Here is a 22,483-nt window from a genome sequence, read left to right on the forward strand (position 1 = left end):
CTCTGTAGCTTCAGTCTGCTAGGGGGATTCCTGGTCTGCGCAGGGAATCCCAATGTTTTCTTTCTTTTCTGTGTTGGGGCCTGTATTTACAAAGCTGGGACTATCTCCGTTGTCATGGCTACCAAGAACAACGCCAGCTTGGGGGAGAGCGGAGAGCCGATAAGCAAACACTCATTCATCCTTTCTCCTCTTTCGTTTCACAGCTGCTGCGGTGGGAAACGCTGGGACTTGTGTGGCTATGCAGTTTTTGCATTGTTGGGAACTTTTAAGGACCAGCCTTGAATTTTACAGATTTGATAAGTGAAGCCTGGATATATAGTGAAGAGAGCTGGGATAATCTGGACACAATCTGCAGGCTGCATCTCCAAATCAGAAGTGGCTTTAGATCTGACTCTTACAGACAGGCATGCATGTCTCAGGGTGATTACACACTAACACATTGTGATTAATCACACACATTTGTATACATTTTATTAACAAGATAATAAAAAAAACACTATACAAAATGTGTTTTTGTGACAGGCCGCTAGTAACAAAGTGCTTAAAGATTTAAAATTGGTTCTTTCTCAAGTTTTCTGTTATGTGTACACATATTCCTTGAATTAGGTGCTTTTTAATTCTCCAATAATGGTCAGTGCAAAGTGTTTACACAAACAAACAAAACAAGTGTTTACACAAACAAACAAACAAAAAACATTACTCAGAAAATGGTCAGGTACAAGAACTGGATTAAAAAGGATTGGAAAAAACAGATAATGTCCAATGAAATACTTCAGCGTGTGGCTCATGACTTTTGCACAGATACTGTAAATGTTATTAATAATGAAAGATATAAAGATGTAGCTTTCCCATTTTTAAAAAATTCCCATACACATTATTCTTTTATTCTAGTGAAGGTGCCTCCTCCTTCAGACCTTAGGATAACTAATTTCTCAGACAGTGACATCACGGTGCGCTGGGAAGCTGCAGATGATGATGATGTTTCTTACCTCATTAAGTGGATCTCCCTAAGTGGGAGAGGCAGGTGAGGAAGAACTATTGGGTTGTTGGAGTACATATTATGAAATAAAAAATACAATATCTCAATAAACTGTTGTCCTGTGTCTTAAGGAGTATCAGATATCACTGTCTGCACTCTATGGAGATGGAGCTCAGAGTGAAGCTGTGGCCGTACGCTATAGCACCTGTGACTCACACATTTTCTGATCCTGAGCATTTCTCAAACACAGGAGGGGAGAGCCTGAAACCATTTACCTAAGTCACATTAGCACTAGTGTTCAGCCTAAAAAATAGACAAGTTAAAAGTCATGCATTTGAGTCAATCATCCTTTTTTATTTTTTTTATTATATTATTTGTTTATTTATTAAATTATTTTCGAGACACTGTTAGTTGTTAGAAGCCAATGTTTTAATGATAGGATATATATGACAGTAATGAGACAACCTAAGATATCCAAGATTACCACAAAAACACAGAAATAAAAATCATAGAATCACAGAAAGCTTGTTTCTCTCCCGTTAGTCTATAGGCCCAGTTACCTTTTACTTTTCTGTGGTCAGTAGCCCTTCGTGTCATATTCTGTCTCTATGTATAATATAGCATTACTAATACAATAACCTGTACGTAAATGAACTTCATTGTGTAATTGATGGCCGTTCCCAAAGTACTAGTCACTTAAAGTTTAAATTTCACATCTAAATTCTCATCTTTGAGTAACTAGAACTCTGAGCTATGAAATAAATGTAGTGAGGGTAAAAGTATCAAATCAAAGTATCACATTCTCTGTTATACTTTACATTTATTGTCTAAAAAACACTTTGCACTTTCCTCCTATAAAGGAACAAAGTGAGTGTTAAGTGTCGTTAGCTGTGGTACTTTATCTCTTCTATGATGTTGCTGCAGTGTCTGGTGGAGGCCCGACCAGCCTCACGGTTTCTGATGAGACTGCCGTCAGCATGGTGATCAGCTGAGTATCTCCCAATGCTCATGTCCTCCAGTATCGTGTGTCCTACACAGCATTGACTGGAGCTGATAGCCAGGAACACACTGTGAGTGGGTTGTAGTCATTACATCTTCAACTATTCTGGGCTTCAGCCGGCTGTCATGTGTGGGAATTCCAGAAATTCCATAAGTCCCAAATCTTTAAATGAGTTCTGACTGTGTTGGGATGATAGTGTGGTTTGTTGTCTGCAGGTGCTGGTCCCTGGTGGGAAGAAGCAGGTGATGCTGGAGTCATTGCAGCCAGATACACGTTACAGCATCTTGGTCACCGCTGAGTACCACAACAGAGAAGGAGGCAGCGGTTCAGCTCAGGGCAAAACTGGTGAGTCAAACAAGGGAAAGATGCCAAGACAGCTCAAGTTCAACTTCCAGTTAAGACCGACAGGCTTACATGCAAAAAGTGCAAATGTCCCATAACTTTACCCTCACAGGAGGATATGCAAACTTGAAGGTCTCCTCATCAGGGTTTTTGGGCAGTATCGTTTCTACAGCACTACACATACAGTCATTTTGGTCCAGAGACACAGATTCCTTTCTCTGCATAATGATAGGCTCTCTGAACAATGAGACAGCAGCCAGTATCAGTACAATACCAGTACTGCTCTTGAAACTTGGTTATAAGTTCAAAAATTGCTGGGTGCACTGTGTCTACGTTTATTGTCCATGCTAGTGTGCAAATGACATTCTTTGGCTTTGTGTTTTTTGTTTCTTTTCTGTCTTTTTTCTGTCTCTCTAGCCACTTTGTGGGTAAGCAGTGCAAGTGTGGTCAGGTCAGACCACTCCAGTATCTGTGTGCCATGGAGACCAGTATCTGCCGTTGATGGATCCCCTTCTGTGTCTCATTCCCCTCGTTATTCCCCAGTGTATTTAAGCCCTGTGTTTCTCTGTGTCAGTGTCGCGTCATCCCTCATTGCTGTTTGATTCTCCCTGTGTTTCCCCGTGAGGTTAGGTTATTCTTTTCCAGTTTAGTTTAGTGTTGCATGCCTTTTTCCCTTGCCAGTGAATAAAGCTGTGGTTTTGAGTTTATCCCTCGTGTCTGAGAGTCTGCATTTTGGGTCCGACTCCTGCCCGCACACAGCCAAATCATGACAAAACGACGTGACCACAAAATGGACTCAGCAGACGCACGTTTTGCCCCGGAGGAGGAATGGTTAGAGCAGGTAGGGGATTATTACTGGAGGATAATCCACGCTGCGGATCCCTACAAGAGGCAACTGGAGGTAGTGTTTGTTGATCACTTCCTGTCGTCCACTACGTGTCCAGTCAATTTCTTGGACATTAAAGGGTTAAAACACATTATCATGGATTTGAGAACAAGCCTCTGTTTTGAAGTGTTTGGCATGGGTGGCCCAGGCAAGGAGGACTCGGCCACCCTTCTAAAAACCCTCGCAGCTTGGTTGGCTCAATCAGTGGCTTCCCCGTTAGTTCAGCCTGTAGCCCAGTTAGCCGCCTGGCCTGTAGCCCAGTGTCACCCTCAGCTCAGTCTCCTGTGTCTCCAAATCATTCTCACCCATCCATTCCTTGTAGGGAGAAAGCCTCACCCTAACCCTAGGTGTTTCTCATGAACTGGCTACCATAGAGACAGTAACTCGCTCCAGGGCCTCCCCAGAGGCTGGGTTTCAGCCCGTAGCTTATTCTGGATCACTGGAGGCTAAGAAGCCAACTGAGGACTGCACCGTGTTATCACTGCCTGGGCAGAGCCAGTACCCTGCGCAGCTCCAGCTACCTTCATGTCTGCCACAGAACCATATGCCTGCTGGTTTTGTGCCCGTCTCCGCTGGGGGTTCTGGAGAGCCCGGCCAGCACTTCCTCGTCTCCGCTGGGGGTTCTGGAGAGCCCAGCCAGCACTTCCTCGTCTCCCCTGGAGGGTCCGAGGGGCCCGCACGCAGCCAAATCATGACAGTGCAAAGCTTTAAACCTCATGTGCATCATTAGTAACTAACTGTGTTCAATACACGGTTACAAGGACAAGACACGGTTTTGTGTACAAGTTTTTAAAGATGGACGACTGACAGTCAGGTTTAAGGATGCAGTCAGAACTCAACACAACTGGCATCTCTTTAGTTTTTCTCTCTTTTGGTTTACAGTTAAAAGGAAGACTGGCTATTTTAATGTCACCCCACAGATCATCATCATCATATTACATGATTCCTGGGAGACCAAGATAATGGAAAAAAAAAAACTATTGGTGGCTGCTACTGCTACCCCTCATCATCCAAGTAGATACACCCATGGTATCAACTTGGATGGTCATGAAGACATGGTAATGGTGATGGGGATCTCTAGTTCAGACTGAAGGAGAAAAAAAATGTTCTTACCATTTTAAGACTCGCACAATTCAATAAAGATATGCTTTTGCATATTTTAAAAGTAAAATGTTAACAATTTTTCTTATCTGGCCTCTGCACTCATACAGTATGTATCTTATCTCACTAATTTATTGCACTTCTTGTTTGTTGGTAAGGTGCTTTTAACGCTTTATCTGTACGTGTGTGGGGACTTGTTATAAATCACTTTTCAACCTTGAACCTCTCTCTGCCTATAAGACCTTAATGAAAATAACTGAATTTTCCTTGTATTCAGTTAGCAGTAAGTTACCAATACTGCCATTTAATTTTATCTTCTGCTCTTGTGTCTGGTGTGATAACTCTTGTATATGTTGCAGAGTGTGGCATGGTGGAAAAGAACTGAGAGAATTCTCCACTAAACATTTGGGTTGCTTTGGTGTTTTTGTCTTTGTGAGGTGTCTGCCACATCCATGTGGGAGTGGAGGTTCTACTCTAGTCCAGCTGCCAGCTATTTGGAGTTGAGTACAGGGAGCAGAGGAAACTGGAAGGAGGGGGTGGTTGTTGTTTTGTTTTGTTTGTGGGACACTGTTGCAGCAGGGAAGACAGTTGACCTTGGAGACTCCAGGATGAAAAGTGCACATTTTAAATGACTTTTTTTTTTTTTTAAAAGCTGGTTTTGCTTTTAAAATAATCTAATGATGCTGGAGGGAGGACTCGTTTTAGTTAGGATTCATGTGGATCTGCTGGGACAAAAAGACTGGATTAGAGACCCTCTGTGCCCAAGGAAAGGAAATTGGTCAAGATTTGGAGAAGTTTGAATTTGAGAGTGGAAGCCCCAGAATCTGGTGTGGAGACCCATCCTCTAAGAAACGCCAGGCCTGATAAAGTGGATGGAAAGCCTTTCTCAGGAAGATTTAGGATTGATATGTTTTTGGCTACTTGTTCTTCTGAGTGACCACCTTTCCCTGTTTGTAACCAGGCTAACAATCCTGACCCTGGTGGCTTTGGGCCTTGGATTCCAGGCCAGACTTGTGTCCTCAGCCAGTAGTCTGACTTGGAGGAAGAAAACTAAATCTTGTGTACCCCATTGCAGTGTGAGTGTGGAGGTTTCTTACTGGTCAGTATTAGAGCTTACTACGTTCTTGTACGGGAGCCACTTTGTACGTAATATTTGGCGTTTGTCGACAGGATTTTTGACCAGCATACAAAACCACCTGCCTTAGACTGATCAATATGGCTGATGAACTATCTGAAACCGTTAATATGGTGTCACCATTTTTTATTGGTGCACCTTAAAGCACTAACCTCTGCAATAGTACACTTGGCAGGGATGACAATGTCGTGGTCAGACTCGTTGCTTATAACAACTGGCAACTTGTGGGGCCGCCGCTGGGGGAAGTCAACCAGACCGGCTTTAAGTAGCAGGCCACCGGGCAAGGGGGACGATGACGGGTACTCACTGACAACTGATTTTTCATCCTGAAGGCCCCTGCCAAGGACGACTCCCTCCACCACTACAGTTGAACCAGCTGGAATGACTTGAGGCATCTTGCCTTGTAGCTTCACTATCCCCTGATGGTTGTCACTTGTCTGCTTCCGTCTCAACTCAATGATTTTGAAGACTACTCTGTAGCCATGTGGAAGGGATTGACGATCAGCTTGTCAATCTCAGAGTAGATGTCGAACAGTACATCTAGGGTGTTAATGCCTATGAGCACGAGGGATTGTGAAGTGTCAGGGACGATTAATGCAAGTGTGTTTACATCTACTGGAACATCTATAAAGTCCTTTGGAAAAGTTATGGTCATTTCTATGTAGCCAAAGTAGGGCACTAGCTGGCCATTAGCACCTTCCACTTCTAAGAGGTCATGTAGTGGCTTGATCTTCTGCTCTGAAAGGTGCTGCTTGTAAAATGACTCAGGAACGGTAGTAACTTGGGAGCCTGAGTCAAGAAGACAGTTGACTTCTTCACCTCTCACAGTCACTTGAGCTGTACACTTGGCGCCAATCAACTGTTTAGGGAGTTGTAAAGGTTGTTTCTGCTCTGAATGTTTTAAGGTAAGGCAAGGCAAGGCAAGTTTATTTGTATTGCACAATTCAACAACAAGGTGATTCAAAGTGCTTTACAGAGACATTAGAAACAAAAACAAATAAAAAGCATGATTTAAAATTGATTAAAACAAGCAAACAAACAAACTAACTAACTAACTAACTAACTAACAAACAAAACAGTATATAAAATCAAAAATCAAAACAGATAAAATCAGAACAGTAGATAAAATCAGTAGTTAAAATGTAAGTTTTGAAATTTAAGCTTAAGTTTAAATTTATTTAAATGCAGCTGAGAATAAGTGAGTCTTCAACCTGGATTTAAATAAACTGAGTGTTTCAGCTGATCTGAGGCTTTCTGGGAGTTTGTTCCAGATATAAGGAGCATAAAAGCTGAATGCAGCCTCTCCGTGTCTGGTTCTGAGTCTGGGAACTGATAAAAGACCGGATCCAGATGACCTGAGGGATCTGGAAGGTTCATACTGGGTCAGGAGGTCACTGATGTATTTTGGTCCTAAACCATTCAGAGCTTTATAGACCAGCATCAGAACTTTAAAGTCTATCCTCTGACGGACAGGCAGCCAGTGTAAAGACCTCAGAGCTGGACTGATGTGGTCCACTTTTTTGGTCTTAGTGAGGACTCGAGCAGCAGAGTTCTGAATGAGCTGTAGTTGTCTGACTGATTTTTTAGGTAGACCTGTAAAGATGCTGTTACAGTAATCAAGCCTACTAAAGATGAATGCATGGACTAGTTTTTCCAGGTCCTGTTGAGACATCAGATCTTTTATCCTTGAAATATTCTTGAGGTGATAGTAAGCTGACTTTGTTATTGTCTTAATGTGTTTATCTAAGTTTAGGTCTGCATCCATCACTACACCCAAAATTACGCCTGGTTTGTGGTTTTTAGGTGTATAGATTGAAGTTCTCTGGTGACCTGTAATCGTTTTTCTTTGGCACCAAAGACTATTACTTCAGTTTTGTTTTTGTTTAGCTGGAGGGAGAAAATTGTGGCACAACCAGTCATTAATTTCCTCACTGCATTTACCAGGAGCCTGTACAGGGCCTCGGTCTCCTGGTGACATTGTGATATATATTTGTGTGTCATCTGCATAGCTGTGATAGTTTATTTTGTTGTTCTTTATAATCTGTGCCAGTGGGAGCATGTAAATGTTAAACAGAAGGGGTCCCAAGATGGAACCTTGGGGAACCCCACATGTGATACTTGTCTGCTCAGATGTGAAGTTACCTATTGATACAAAGTATTTCCTGTTTTCTAAGTATGTTTTGAACCAGTTTAGCACAGTTCCTGAAAGACCTGCCCAGTTCTCCAGTCGTTTGAGTAATATGTTGTGGTCAACTGTATCAATCCAGTAAAACTAAGACTGACATTTTTCCACTGTCTGTATTCAGACATATGTCATTAAACACTTTGGTCAGAGCGGTTTCAGTGCTGTGGTTCTGTCTAAAACCTGACTGGAAGGCATCATAGCAGTTTTTCTGTTTTAAGAAGTATTGAGCTGTTGAGAAACTGCTTTTTCAATGATCTTACTTAAAAATGTGAGATTTGAGATTGGCCTGTAGTTGTTCATTTGTGTCTTGTCAAGATTGTCCTTTTTCAGTATAGGTTTGATTACAGCAGTTTTTAGTGGTTCTGGAAACACACCTGACATTAAAGAAAAGTTGACGATCTGTAACAGGTCTGACTCCAAAGTCTTTGAGACCTTTTTGAAAAAACCTGTTGGCAGGACATCTAAACAGCAGGAGGAGGAGTTCAGTTGACCTAAGATGTCCTCCAGGTCTTTGCTGTTAATAGGGTGAAACTGTTTGATGGTGTTTAAACAGTTTTTCAGTGGACACGGTATATATCCTGAATATGCTGTTGATGTAACAATTGCTTGTCTAATCTTTTGGATTTTGTCTGTGAAGAATTTGGCGAAGTCATTGCAGGCCATGGTCGAATGAAGTTCAGCTGCCACTGACACAGGAGGGTTTGTAAGCCTGTCAACTGTAGAAAATAAGACCTGAGCATTATGACTGTTTTTAGTGAAGATGTCAGAGAAGTAGGACCTCATTGCACTCCTCAGTTGTAAATTATAATTGTGAAGTTTCTCTTTATAGATGTCATAATGAACCTGGAGGTTTGTTTTTCTCCATCTGCGCTCAGCTTTCCTACACTGTCTTTTTTCATTTTTCACCAGTGTGGAGTTTCTCCATGGCGACTTTTTCCTTCCAGAGATAACCTTCACCTTAATGGGAGCAATAGTGTCCATTACATTTAACATTTTAGCATTGAAGCTATTGACGAGCTCATTGACTGAACCTCTGGACAGGTCAAGATGGTAAAACACGTAATAATATCTACAAATGCATCTTAAAGCTGTTATATTAGCACTCGGTGTATTACTAACATAACCACATTAACATTATTGACACTCGCTGACTTTTAATTAGGGATGGGTACCGGTAGTAACCAGACCAAAAAGCAGCGAACATTTCGGTGCTTTTTTTTCCTGAACTGTGATACACTTTAGATTCTAGCCAATCATTTTACGTTTCCGAGGATAGCAGGCGGGCCCAGGTACGTACGTTCTTTTAGAGCAGAGCTACAGATTAAAAATGCCCAAGGCAAAGCGGTCAAAAGTCTAGCTGTACTTCACAGCAAAATATGCAAACTCAGCAGCCTGCAACAAGTGCTTTAAGCTGATACTGTGATACTGTCAAAGGAGGTAACACCTCAAATCCGATGAAACACCTGGCACGCATAGCGTTTTTTTTAAAAGCCGAGAAATGCGCCGTATTTGATAGCTTGCTGCGAGACCTCACACCGTGCACATCTACTGCGGGTGTGGTGCCTGTTATCGGACCCGGAGTTAGCAACATCCCCCAAAAACCCGAAGAGTAGAGTCCTGGCCCCTAGCCCTGCCAGTGTAGCAGAAATGATGACGGATGATGATGGCAGCAGCCGCCGTTCTTCTCTGCGCGAGTAGCTTAATGTTGTTCGTGTGTAACCTTAATGCATGTAAGGTGAACTAGCAAACACCGTTGTAGTTACATGCGGCTGTCTTCTTGTTTGATGGCAGATACTACACTCTAAAAAAAGATCTGCTGGCTTAACGTAAAAAAATTAAGGTAACAATTTGCATGGATCTTTTTAAGTTACTTCAGCTTAGCCACTATAGCGTAAATGCCACAAGAGTTCTCTAGTTAGGCAAACTCTATTCCTTACGTACAAACAACATGATTTGCTTTGTCCTCCACAAGCTTAATTAAGTTGAACCAACTTAATTTTAATTGTTTAAAAATTACTCCATTTAGTTATTAAAACTTATTTTTTTACTTTTATTCTACTCAGAAATATCCATGCAAATTGTTACCTTAATTTTTTTGAGTACTAATAACTTACAATAACTTATAACTTACAATTATACAATAAATTACACATTGAAATTCCAGTTTTATGATCAAACTGTTTATTAGAACACCAGTCCACCATTCCAGACTCATTGACATTTCAATAGCAGACAAAATTGTTGCCTCCATAAAATAAATGACATAAAACACCCCTGTAAATCTGTCTCAAAAAGACTGAACATTTTGACAGTCATGCTCTGATTCAAGTTTGTTTGTGTTAAAGTGATAGTTTAGGTTTTTTTAAGTATGAAGTACATTGTGAGTGTATTACACACAGTAGACAGCAGTCAGCACATTCCTGCCACCGACACGCACGATAGGCTCAGTTTGTTTGTGTGACTTTGGTAAATCTGAACTAACCCGAACTAACACCAAAGTCACCAAATAACACAATTACACTTACTGATCAAGGCAGCAGGAGACCAGCAACTCCTGTGTGCTGTCAGGTAAAATTGCTGTTTTTGTCCATGGACGCTGGTGGGCCAGAGCGATTGAAACAACAAGCAGTAGAACTTCTCTTTCCTCACAGAAAAGGCTGTCTGATAGCAAAATAAAGCAGTAAACATATTCTTGATATAATGTACATTTAAACTGACATCAGTTTTATTAGGATGGAGGCTCATCTTGCGTGCCGGTGGCCCCGTCTGCTTCTCCGTAGGTGGAGCTTACTGACTGCCATCTACTGTGTGTAATACACTCACTATACATATGTACCTCATACAGCCTCACTTCAAAAGACCCGAGCTATCCTTTTAAAGTGCATTATTTTGAACTAGGTGTACTTAATGCTCAACGCTCAACTTTACACCTACTGCCTACTGTACAGTATGTAACACAACACATTGCAAACAACAGTGGAACATTTCCCGTTTAATTTGAGGATAGCCTCACTCTTCACATTTTTTAGTACAACAGTTTACTTTTTAGTGACATTACCTTAGGACTGGCTTTCAGATCATCCAGCTCGAGGAATATCTTTTGAAACACTTCAAAAGTGTTTTTCAGTTCTTTTGGGTAGCTGAGGTTGAGTGCATATATCAGCCCCATTAGCAAGGCACAGGCTCTGGGTACATCCAGGTCTGCTAGGACTTCTGTTCCTTCAAGTATGATCCTTGCGCTGGCTGGATCAGACGTTGTGGCACCTCTGGTTACAATCTTCATCACTTCATTGGTAATATCCCCGCCACCATCCTGGTAGGTCAGAATCAATATAAATGTTTTAAGTAATCATACTTATACATGAGAGTAACACAAAATAGGGCTGCAACTAACAATTTTCTCGATTATCTGATTAGTTGTTTGGTCCAGAAAATGTCAGAAAATGGTGAAAAATGTCAATGTTTCTCAGAGCCCAATATGATGACCTCAAATGTCAAACATATTCAGTTTGCTGTCATAGAGGAGTAAAGAAACCAGAAACCATTCACATTTATGAAGCTGAAACCAGAGAATTTGGACTTTTTCTAAAATAATTACTCAAACCGATCAATCAATTATCAAAATAGTTGCCGATTAATTTAGAAATCAATTAATAATAGATTAGATCGTAGCTCTAATACAAAGTATAGTCATGTCTGATATACCTGCTCTTTGAAGAGATCCTCCTTCTTTTCCCTGAGATACACCACTAAGCCACGGATAGCGACCTCTCGCCTTCTCTCCACAGAATCGTCCTGTGAATAAGAAAAAGAGTGTCGAACTGCTCTTCGAGGAGGATGGGTTTTTGATAATTACATCCAAAAAAAAAAAAAGGATTGACTTTATATGGCCTGAACTGTACCAATTATAGATTTCCAGTGATAATCAAAATAATGAATTGATCATTTCAAAGAGCCATTTCTCTGAAATGATCAATTCATGAACTTGAAAAATCCAGGTAACAAATAGAAAAACTGCAAAATCTTGCAAATTACTCTGCCAATCATGATCCACATCACCTATAATTTGTTTTATTATTAAGTATTTATAGTTTTAATTGATATTTGTGCCTCAAGCTCTAAACAATAATTTGACATAGTTGAGTTGTAAACAGCTACCTTTTAAGACTCAATATCACCTATTGGAAAAAAAAAAGTGGATTATCCTATTTGAAATAAACTACATTTCATTCATTCATACCTCTAGCAGCATGTTCTGGATGCGCTGAATGCGCATTTTTGCAGCCCCTCCTCTTGAGGACAGCAAGGACATTATTTTCTGAGAGTACTGGTCCAGCTTTGCCATGAATGTTGTCTCCAGGTTAACAGTGGTGATCCTTCTGAATTCTTGGTTTATCTGTATAAAAAAAAGGCACAAATAGGCACAACATGTTAATGTATACAATTTACTTTAAAAGAATACATACTGCAAATTATCTTATGGAAAAATATTTACCTGAACTGCATCAAAAAGAGCAGGCCATCTTTCTTTCAGGTCATTGATTTTTGGTGCTTGATTGAGGCTGTAGTACAAACAACTTGTGCTACATCAGCATTACAGTAAATTTTAATTCATTGTTTTTGAATATTCAAGATGAAAAACAAGAAAAATGCTTGTAAACTACTGCAAAGAAATGGGCAAACTACACGCAATCAATATTCACGCTTTTTTAACTATAGTCTTTAGTCTAATCATTATCTCACAGGAAATCCTTATGACATTAAAAGTTAAAACTATGTATATTATTTTTAGTGTTGAGTTTCTCCTAAAAGTTGCTTTATGTTTCCAAATCAAAGATATTTTTTCTTAAGTGATACAACTGCGCTTATGTATCTGCAGTTAACACCCAAAAGAGCAAAATTATATTTTATGTGCTAATGCACACTCAATGTAATGTCATTAAAACAACTAGTTTATGAATGTTACTTAAGATCTTTCCTGTGGCGTTTCTACAACATGGCGTTCGCTTCCTCGCCCGCGTTTTTTGACTGAACTTTGACACAGGCTGTTCTTCAGCTAGGGCTCAATTAACAAACTTCAATCTCACATAAAAATAACTCTAGGACTTAAACATCAAAATGCATCGATGTTAAACCGAATGTATACTCAGTAACCTACATTTGTTTAGTCATGAATGTAAAACGGCCCAGCCTTTTGCTGGTCAAACCTTCATCAACGCTGCAACGATTTCAAAGTAGAAAGAAGAAAAACGTGTATTACCCTGTCTTTGCAGAGTTAAAACTACTGCTACAGAAGCTCAGTGTCAATTAACACCATTTGGCTGCCACCGTAAAACAAAACTTAACAAAGACTAATGTTACGGTCGAATTACTTCACAAGTTAGCCAGAAGTGTAACGTTACTAGCTTATCACCACCACTCGCCGAGGAAGAGTTTAGTGTTGTGTAAAAAGGATTTCTTGCAGTGCGTGTTGATAGAGTTAAAGTTAGAGTTATTAGCTGCTGTGAATAAAACAAGGCAAAAAATTGTACTCACCACAAAGCTTTAACGTTTGATAACGTTCCGTACAAAATGGCGCTTCTCCGCTTTCTCTCTTTGCCTCCGTTTCTTTCGATCAGTGGTCTGAGAGCACAACATGTCCGGGCAAGTCAGCCTTGTACTCAGCTTTTAAAGGACGCTTACGAGATTTTTAAGTTGTATTAACTGAATACACTTTCATGTTAAGTTAACACAGAAATGTCTGTTCAAAATCGATATATTACTGAGCTAAGACTGTTTTCTTTATTTTCATTTCGACCAACTCATTAAATTAAGTTATCAACTGATTACAATGTGTACATGCAACAAACTTAATTTTTTATGCAGAAAAAGCTATTGATTTTAAGCTTTACTTACTAACCCCATGAATCATTTTTTAGAGTGTAACTTCACCCTGGCCAAAAAGGCTAAAATGACCAAAGAAAAAGTGGAAAACAGCTAAACATGAGAGGTTTTTAGACAAAGTTTATGTTTTTTCCATTGTTTAAGCACTGCTTCCAGCCAAGAGTGATACCATATATGCCCCATAGCTGCAGAAAAGGCTAACATTGTTATCTTTTTACAAAAAAACAGCTGAACATGAGAGGTTTTTGGACCAATTTTGTGTTCTCCATTCTTTAAGCACCGGTTTGAGCACCGTTTAAGCACCGGCACCGTTTCAAAAGTACCAGTTTGGCACCGGTATCGGATAAAACCTAAACGATACCCATCCCTACTTTTAATAGTCATTCTATAAATGCTGTCCGTTTAAATGGTCTTACCTGTAAACACTGCTGTGTCCATCGGATTCCAGCCAGAGTGGATTCTGGAGTCTTCCCACGCTCCTGTTAGTGATCCTCCATCTGGATGGATGATAACAACCTTCTGAACAATCTAGCAGCTGGAGATGGCCCACATCTATGGGACTGATGTCTGCTAATAACGCCTGATGGACTGATAACATCTGAAGCGGGTGAATAAAGTCACCCAGTCGCTAGCTGTGCCATTACCCAGCATACACCTCTCCCTCCATAAATGCAATAAACGATACAAAAGTAATAGCTGTATTTAATGTATCTGCTGTTTCTCAGGTAGTTGTTTAAATTGTATAATTTATTGTGTTCAGTATACGTCACTACAATGTGATTTCAGAAATATATAAATATACGGACAACAGGCTCTTCCGCGGCAATCTCTTGTCGTCAATAAACAACGTTTAAGGAGATCTATAGTATTCAATAAGAGGACCCACCACGTCAATTCTCGACGCGAGGGGGGTGAAGCAGAGGGAGCCTGACCATGCGTCACACATTTGACGAGTTGGGAGTGAGAACGTGTTGGTTGTTGTATATGTGTCTTTCTGGCTGCTGTTACAACCAAATTTCCCCTTGTGGGACAATTAAAGGATTATTCTATTCTATTCTCTTAAGTTTTTTTCTTTTCTCTTATTATTTCAGGCATTTATCTGCAGTATGTTACACACACACACACACTTCGACTCAATTCAGTTTTATTTATATAGGACCAAATCACAACAACAGTCAGCTCAAGGTGCTTTATATTCATACCTTATATTGTACGGTAAAGACTCTACAATAATACAGTAATTAAATGCAGAGAGGGGTATGTAAACACATGGTGAGTGAAGAAGAAACACCCAATGCATCGTGGGAATCCCCGGCAGCCTACGTCTATTGCAGCATAACTAAGGGAGGATTCAGGGTCACCTGGTCCAGCCCTAACTATATGCTTTAGCAAAAAGGAAAGTTTGAAGCCTAATCTTAAAAGTAGAGATAGTGTCTGTCTCCCGAATCCAGACTGGAAGCTGGTTCCACAGAAGAGGGGCCTGAAAACTGAAGGCTCTGCCTCCCATTCTACTTTTAAATACTCTAGGAACAACAAGTAAGTCTGCAGTGTGAGAGCGAAGTGCTCTAATAGGGTGATATGGTACTACAAGGTCATTAAGATAAGATGGGGCCTGATTATTTAAGACCTTGTATGTGAGGAGCAGGATTTTGAATTCAATTCTGGATTTAACAGGAAGCCAACGAAGGGAAGCCAAAACAGGAGAAATATGCTCTCTCTTTCTAGTCCCTGTCAGTACTCTTGCTGCAGCATTTTGGATTAGCTGAAGGCTTTTCAGCAAGTTTTTAGGACATCCTGATAATAATGAATTACAGTCGTCCAGCCTGGAAGTAATAAATGCATGAACTAGTTTTTCAGCATCACTCTGAGACAGGATATTTCTAATTTTAGAAATGTTGCGCAAATGGAAGAAAGCAGTCTTACATATTTGTTTAATATGTGCGTTGAAGGTCATGTCCTGGTCAAAAATAACTCCAAGGTTCCTCACAGTGTTACTGGAGGCCAAGGTAATGCCATCCAGTAAAACTGAAGGCTAACTATTTCTAAGTCACTGTGGAAACTGATCACAGTTAAAGTCCTGATTTTGATTAACTACATGGGCTCACATGGAAAACAACAGGCTGACATTAACATTAAAGTACAGTTTAATATACTTTCTATTTTGTACAGTCACAAGTCAAAAGCTGTGATTTAGTATTACTATATAATAAATACCATAAATGACGGTACAAATCAATCATTATTTGTTATTGTTTGCTACAGAGAAACACAACATACTGATATTCAAGTTGAAGCTTTGAGTGGAAAAGACTCTTTACACTCAACTCAGCAAAGACACACTGAGGAACCAGGAGATCTGAACCAAAACCCAGGATAAAGAGTTTGAGTGAATGTGGTGTTGAAGGTGTGGAGGTGGATCAGAGTGTCAGAGGAGACTCTGTAGAAGGACAGAGTGCCAGCAGGACAGTCCACATACACTGCTACTCTGTTAGAGACACAGGAGGAGGGGGAGGTAGATGCTTTGTTACTATTGTGCCAGACATAACGAGGACCGTCATCATCAGAGCAGCTCAGACTCCAGGATTGCTCATTGTCTCCAAACAAACAGTCATCACTGTCTCCTTTCCTTCTGATGCTTCTGTAACTCACTGATATCTCAACCTTTCCTCTCCACTCAACTTCCCAGTAACAGCGACCAGTCAGACCATTTCTGCACAGCAGCTGATAATCATCAAATCTGTCTGGATGATCAGGATATGACTGAACCTCCTCCACATGTGTCACCTTCCTGTTGTTGTCAGACAGTTGGAGGTTTGTGTTCACTGTGTTTGTGTCGATTGTGAGTTGACAGGAATCTGATGGAGAGAACAAACACAATCCAGCTGCAGTTATTGATCCATCATCTGTTCATTGATTGACACTTTGATGATGACTCCTGACATCAGAATGATGAAGATGGTTGAATGTGTGCTGCTTTGTTTTCATGAATCCCATTAAAAACACACTTACACTTCCTCAGACCTGGTCTCAACCATCGAACTCCAGCAGGCTCCACCCTGAAAGGAGGAGGGGGGTCAGAGCAGCACAGTCAGAATGCACACATGGACATTACATGGCTCTCATACACACACTGTTACACACTGATAAAGGAACAGTCCAACATTTTCACAAATGCACTTCAATCCATATGTGGATCAAACTGCTGATGATTTACACTGATCCTGGATCTGTCTGTACACCACTGTATTAATAATGTATACTTTATTTATCCCCATGGGGAATTTTCTTCTCTGCATTTAACCCAATCACTCAGTGAAGCAGTGGGCAGCAATGTGTAGGGACGGTACCTTGCTCAGGGGTACCTCAGGGTAGTCATTCAGTGCATTGGGACCTTCCGATCATGGGACCACCACTCTACCTACTGAGCTATCCCTGACCCAAAAAATTTAACATGCTGCAAGGCCTGGGAATCGATTCCATATGACTGATTCAGACTGTGACCTTCATTATCTTTATATTCCTCTCCTGTTAGCTGGAAAGGACACCTCCCTGCCTTTGCTGCCAGCTGTTTTTCTCCTCCTCCATAAAAATGAGAACAGCATTTTAAATTAAGAGTTTATATTGTGACCATGATAATCCTTCAGTTGTCATGACTAATTGCTTCAATTTGTATTATTATTACTACTACTACTACTACTACTACTAGCATGACATATTAAAAGACAAATGTGGGTTACTTGCTACTGCCTTGAAACAGTAAATGGAATGAACACTGAAGGGAACTGAATATTATCTTTAAATGCTAGAGATTCAATATGTTTTGTAGTTCTCTCTCATGTTTGATAGCACATAACACATGCATTGTATTGTCTTACCTTCGAACATTGCCTGTTGTCTTTTCTGTCTGTCATATGACTCTCTGGAGTCCAGTGAAAAAATATAGTGTGAGATTATAATATTATTTTATGCCATGTTAGACCCCTAATTAAAGATTGTGAATTATTATGTAGTTTTAGTTTGCATTATTCTCCTGAATTAGAAGAAGGTGATAACTATTGCATTTGTTAGACTGATTTGCATTACATTAGACTGCTGATTGATTGTGAATGAATGATATTGTTTTATGATGCATTATACTGCTGAGTTATAAGAAATACTGTTCGCAGAAAGTCATCGCCTTATTTGTCTGATTAGAAGAAAACAGAACATACTGGAGAGGTTTTCTGTCCCATCTCAGCAGGAGCAGATAAACAGGGAGCCAAGGTCGTACCTTAGGCGCCGTGTGAGAGAAAGAATGTGAATGTTTAGGCTTTTATGATTAGGTGGGGGCCACTAGAGGCTATAAGAGTTTGATCAATGCTCCACCATTTTGAGATCTGATGCTGTCTGCGTACGGTGTCCATCTCCCACACGTGTGATCATTAAAATCATCGTTTGACTCAACCCGGCCGGACCAGTGTTGTTATTTTGGTTTTTCCTCTTGTATCCATCCCCAATATTTGAATCTGTAACAATAGCTACCTTTAAAAGCCATAACTTGCATTACTTTTTTCCCCTTTTGGTCAGTCTCTCACATCTTTGTGGGGGAATTTTGGATCACCCTTGTTTACAGTGTTACAGTCATTAGTCATTGAGATTTTGTTGCATTCAGTTATGCAGTCAAGCTCTTTGAAAGTCCCACCACTGCCTTTCAGTCAGGTTTTCTCACCTGGCCATAAGAATTGTGGGTTAGTTCAGATGCAGTTTTGCAAACCTAAGCAATGCTACCATATTCTCTTTAGAACAGAGGCCCTCCTTGGAACTCTTCATCCTTCCATCCATCTTCTTCAGCTTATCCGGAGCCAGGTTGCGGGGCAGCAGCCCAAGCAGAGAAGCCCAAACCTCCCTCTCCCCAGCCACCTCCTCCAGCTTGTCCAGGGGAACGCCAAGGCGTTCCCAGGCCAGCCAAGAGATATAATCACTCCAGCGTGTCCTGGGTCTGCCCTGGGGCCTCCTCCCGGTGGGACATGCCTGGAACACCAACCCCAGGAGGTGCCAAGGAGGCATCCTTATCAGATGCCCGAACCACCTCAACTGGCTCCTTTCGAAGAAAGAGTAATAAGAGTAATATTAAACCTAAGTTTCCTTCTGGGGAAAAGGAGGAGGCATTTGTTGGAGCCTGTGTATGTGGTCTTGTGTGTATTTACGGTCTGTGGGACCTGTGATACGTCAGAGACCAAGTACTGTTCCAATTCAAAGTACACTTCAAGTCGAGAACACTAAAAATTCCGTGATGTGTCCTTGCTCCACCTGTTTTATCGACCGTGCATCGGTGGTGACGTGTGTATGGGCTTAAAAACGTTTAAATATTACTTTTTCTGGGTCACAAAAATCAACTTTTAATATACTTTCAGGCGAGAATGTGTTAAATTCAAATATGTGCTCGATTTGTCAAGATATCACATATTTGCAAAAGTGCTCCGGAGTTTTCGGGAGAACTCCCGGCGTATCGTTTGCAAAACCCCTGCGGTCTTTCGCTACTCAGGTTAAACATGATTTATAAGTCACTTGGATAACTTCTAAATCTTAATGTTTGATTTATTTCAGTGTTTTATTTGTTCGTGAGTACATCGGTTTGGCTAAGATTAAAGTTATAATAAAAAGCAATAAAGTAATAATAAAACAACACATATCTCTTAAGGCCTAAACTGACAGTGCCAATACCGCACATTCAGACAGTAGTAGATGGTGTTTTTAGTACTATATGTGCTAGTGTAATTTGGTTGTATGAGGTCTACATTGACCTTCTCTGTTGTATGTTATAATGTTTTTTTTTCCCTTACTGTCTTTGAGGCTCGGACCAGCACTCCCCACATTACATCAAACACTTACAAGTCTACAAAAGGAGCTGTTGGACAGAAAGACATCAACTGAGTGGTATGTATTTTGGTTTTCCAGTATTTTAGTAACTGTCAGTAACATTTATATTAATCAGGCTGAACTCAAACCAAACTTTAGATCAACCTGTTTTACTTATTGTTTCATTTGTGCTTTGGTTTGGGGAAGTTGTTTCTTCATTACTGATCTTTTCCTGTCTTCTGTTATTAGACTTGAGATCAGACTGCTCTATGCTGTTGCTGATGACTCCAGTTAATTCTACAAGAAGTGCTGTGTAATTAAACAAACAACAACAGTTCAGCATTTATTCAAAGATCATATCCCACAAACTTAGTTTAGAGGGTCTACTGTCATGGTCCTGAGTCTGCCGACTCAGTGTTTTGTGTTTCTTTATGCTTTTGTTTATTCTGAGTATGTATTCTGTTATGATTTGCCATTTGTTACGTTTCTGTTATGTGCCTGCCCTGGTCCCACTTCTGTGTTCTGTCTGTCTATGGTGTCACACTGTCTGTTTGTGACTCGTCAGCTGGAGGGCCCGCGGAGCCCGTCCGGCAGCCTGCCTCGTCAGCTGGAGGGCCCGAGGAGCCCGTCCGGCCACCAGCAGCTTCATCCACGCCTGCAGCAGCAGCTTCAGCTTCATCCTCATCCTCGCCTGGTCCAGCTTCAGCCTCATCCTCGCCTGGTCCAGCTTCAGCTTCAGCGTCGCCTTCGCCTGGTTCAGCGTCCTTTCTCCCTCCAACACCACACGGCTCGCCTGGGCAGCCGTGACATCTACACTGTATACAGTGAAGTATATAGTGCCCTTTTTTAAAATATACATGATATTATTGTGTCGGGTGGTGGTCAGAGTTTTTACGTGTTTTGGAGTTTGTACGTGCTATGGAGTTTTTACGTGTTTTGGAGTTATTACGTGTTTTGGAGTTCATACGTGCTTTGTCTCTGGGGGCCACCATAAATATACTTTTATTTATTCACTCCACATAAAATGTAATAAATAAATCATATAGTAAAAGAGCCAACTATTTACATTTCAACTTTTAACTATTTAAATTTTCTGCTTTTTCCTTTTAAACAAATTTAAAGTGAAACAACAAGATGCACATTCTCTGTCATATGGGCCTGCATGAATAAACTTCATGAATCCTTTATCACCCGCAACTGAAAATAGTTGTGGATGATTACTATACCTTTCTAATGTGACATTGTTGTCCCTGGCTCTCTTTCTCTCTCTTTCCCTCCTGCTCTGTTCCTGTGCTACTGAGAGTGTAACTACCGCCCCTCCCCCCTCTTCCCAGTGCAAAGCACAAGGCTCGTGTGCAGAGTGAAGCGGGGAAAAAAGTGCGAGAGAGAGGGTGAGAGAAAGGGGGAAAAAAAACCCAACAACCCAGACTCGCGTCGTTCACTTCAAAGATCTGGCTCTAAGAGCTGTTTCGTTCGCGACCGACACATCACTATCGGGTGGGGAGGGTGCCTGAGATTGTCTAAATTGGGGTCTGTTCTGTAGCAAATGCAGAAAAAACTGTTTGAAGAAAGCAAATAAGTCGGTGTTCCAAAAAATCTGATTGTTTGCTTGCAGGACACCAGGAGAGATGAGTCCTCCGTCACAGATGGTGTGGTCAGTGAAGATGGTCACCTGCAGGTTCAAGCTCATTGCATCTCCGACCCACATCCACTGCCACTGTACTTAAGGGAATTTAAAGACTTTCTTCTTCACTTACATTTGGATCACCTCGATCCATGGCAGTCATTCAGGCAGCAATGCCTGGACTGGAAACAAGCCATCCTTAAAATATTACAACATACCAAACTCCTGTGTTTGAATGCAAAACAAATGTGTTGTTTAAACTAGAGACTGCACTTGTGACTGAACAATAAATACATTTTATTTTGATTATATAAGTAATGTAAGTACAAAACAAAGTTGTGGAAAGCCTAAACTTAGTTTCAGAATAATTAAATCTGAGACTTTGTTTCATTGTAAGATTATAACAGTAATGACAGTATAATTGTTTGTTGTTCAAGAGAACAGTGTCCAGTATGTTGGCTGTTATACTTTTTTTTACATTTGAAAATAAAAGTCAGGCTGATTGTAACATCATTACAAAAAGTGTTGTTAATTATATTTTTTACTCATAATCAGGTTACCACAAATTGTTTTTTTTTTAACTTAGTTGAAATTGAAATGTTTGTCAGTGGGTAAACAATTAGTATTGCACAGTCAGAAATATCAAGTTATTCCTAATACTGCATACTTGCAATGTATAAGTTGTCCTAACAGTCATCTTAAGTAAGCTTTACTTAGTTTTTTTAGGCAACGAGTTTGCATAGTTTTTTTGAGTTCTGGAAACTAAATAGGTTTTGCACAGTGTAGTCAAAGTGAATAAGTTGCCCTAACTTAGTCATCTTAAGTAAACTTTATTGAATTTTTTTGAGGCAAAGAGTTTGCATAGTTTTTTTAGCGTTCTGTGAACTAATTAAATTTTACAGTGTGTTATCATCTTCAATGCCCTGTACCAACACAGAGCAGAGCAGCTACCTGAATGCTACTCCAAGGTCTCGCTGTCCAAGGTCGATTATCTTGTTAATAATTTTACGTCCTCACTACGTATGACTCTGGATACTGTAGCTCCTGTAAAAAACAAGGCCTCAAATCAGAAGGACTCCCTGGTATAATTCTCAAACACGTAGCCTAAAGCGGATAACTCATAAGCTGGAGAGGAAATGGCGTGTCACAAATTTAGAGGATCATCATTTAGCCTGGAGAAATAGTTTGCTGCTTTACAAGAAAGCCCTCCGCAAAGCCAGAACATCTTACTATTCATCACCAATTGAAGAAAATAAGAACAACCCCAGGTTTCTCTTCAGCACTGTAGCCAGGCTGACAAAAAGTCAGGGCACTGTTGAGCCAACCATCCCTTTAGTGTTAACTAGTAATGAATTCTTGAACTTCTTCACAAATAAAATTTTAATCTTTAGAAAATAAATTACCCATAATCATCTCACAGATCTGATATTATCTACAGGTACTTTTAATGCTATTGATATTCATTTAGACTCTTTTTCTCCAATTGATCTTTCTGAGTTAACTTCAATAA

At 40.4% G+C, this 22,483-nt stretch overlaps 1 protein-coding gene and 1 long non-coding RNA gene across 2 annotated transcripts in view; one reads left to right on the top strand and one right to left on the bottom strand.

The window, feature by feature from the left end:
• The first annotated feature begins 1,034 nt into the window (after positions 1 to 1,034).
• On the top strand, positions 1,035 to 5,236 carry LOC146378823 (uncharacterized). Its single transcript, XR_014801506.1, has 3 exons — positions 1,035 to 2,049; positions 2,195 to 2,324; positions 2,739 to 5,236. It is a non-coding gene; the product is annotated as an uncharacterized LOC146378823 (long non-coding RNA).
• Positions 5,237 to 13,603: 8,367 nt separating this feature from the next.
• LOC146378824 (NLR family CARD domain-containing protein 3-like) overlaps positions 13,604 to 22,483 on the bottom strand; it is a 36,531-nt gene continuing 27,651 nt past the window's right edge. Inside the window, exons 9-10 of the mRNA XM_084941897.1 lie at positions 16,521 to 16,567; positions 13,604 to 16,366 (exon numbers count right to left, since the gene is read on the bottom strand). Of these exons, the coding sequence (XP_084798023.1) occupies positions 15,837 to 16,366; positions 16,521 to 16,567 (577 nt within the window). The 3' untranslated portion in view covers positions 13,604 to 15,836. The remainder of the gene's footprint in view (positions 16,367 to 16,520; positions 16,568 to 22,483) is intronic.

The sequence above is a fragment of the Perissodus microlepis genome, chromosome 10, assembly GCF_051167445.1.
Source record: "Perissodus microlepis isolate ML-2025 ecotype Zambia chromosome 10, ASM5116744v1, whole genome shotgun sequence".
NCBI lineage: Eukaryota > Metazoa > Chordata > Actinopteri > Cichliformes > Cichlidae > Perissodus > Perissodus microlepis.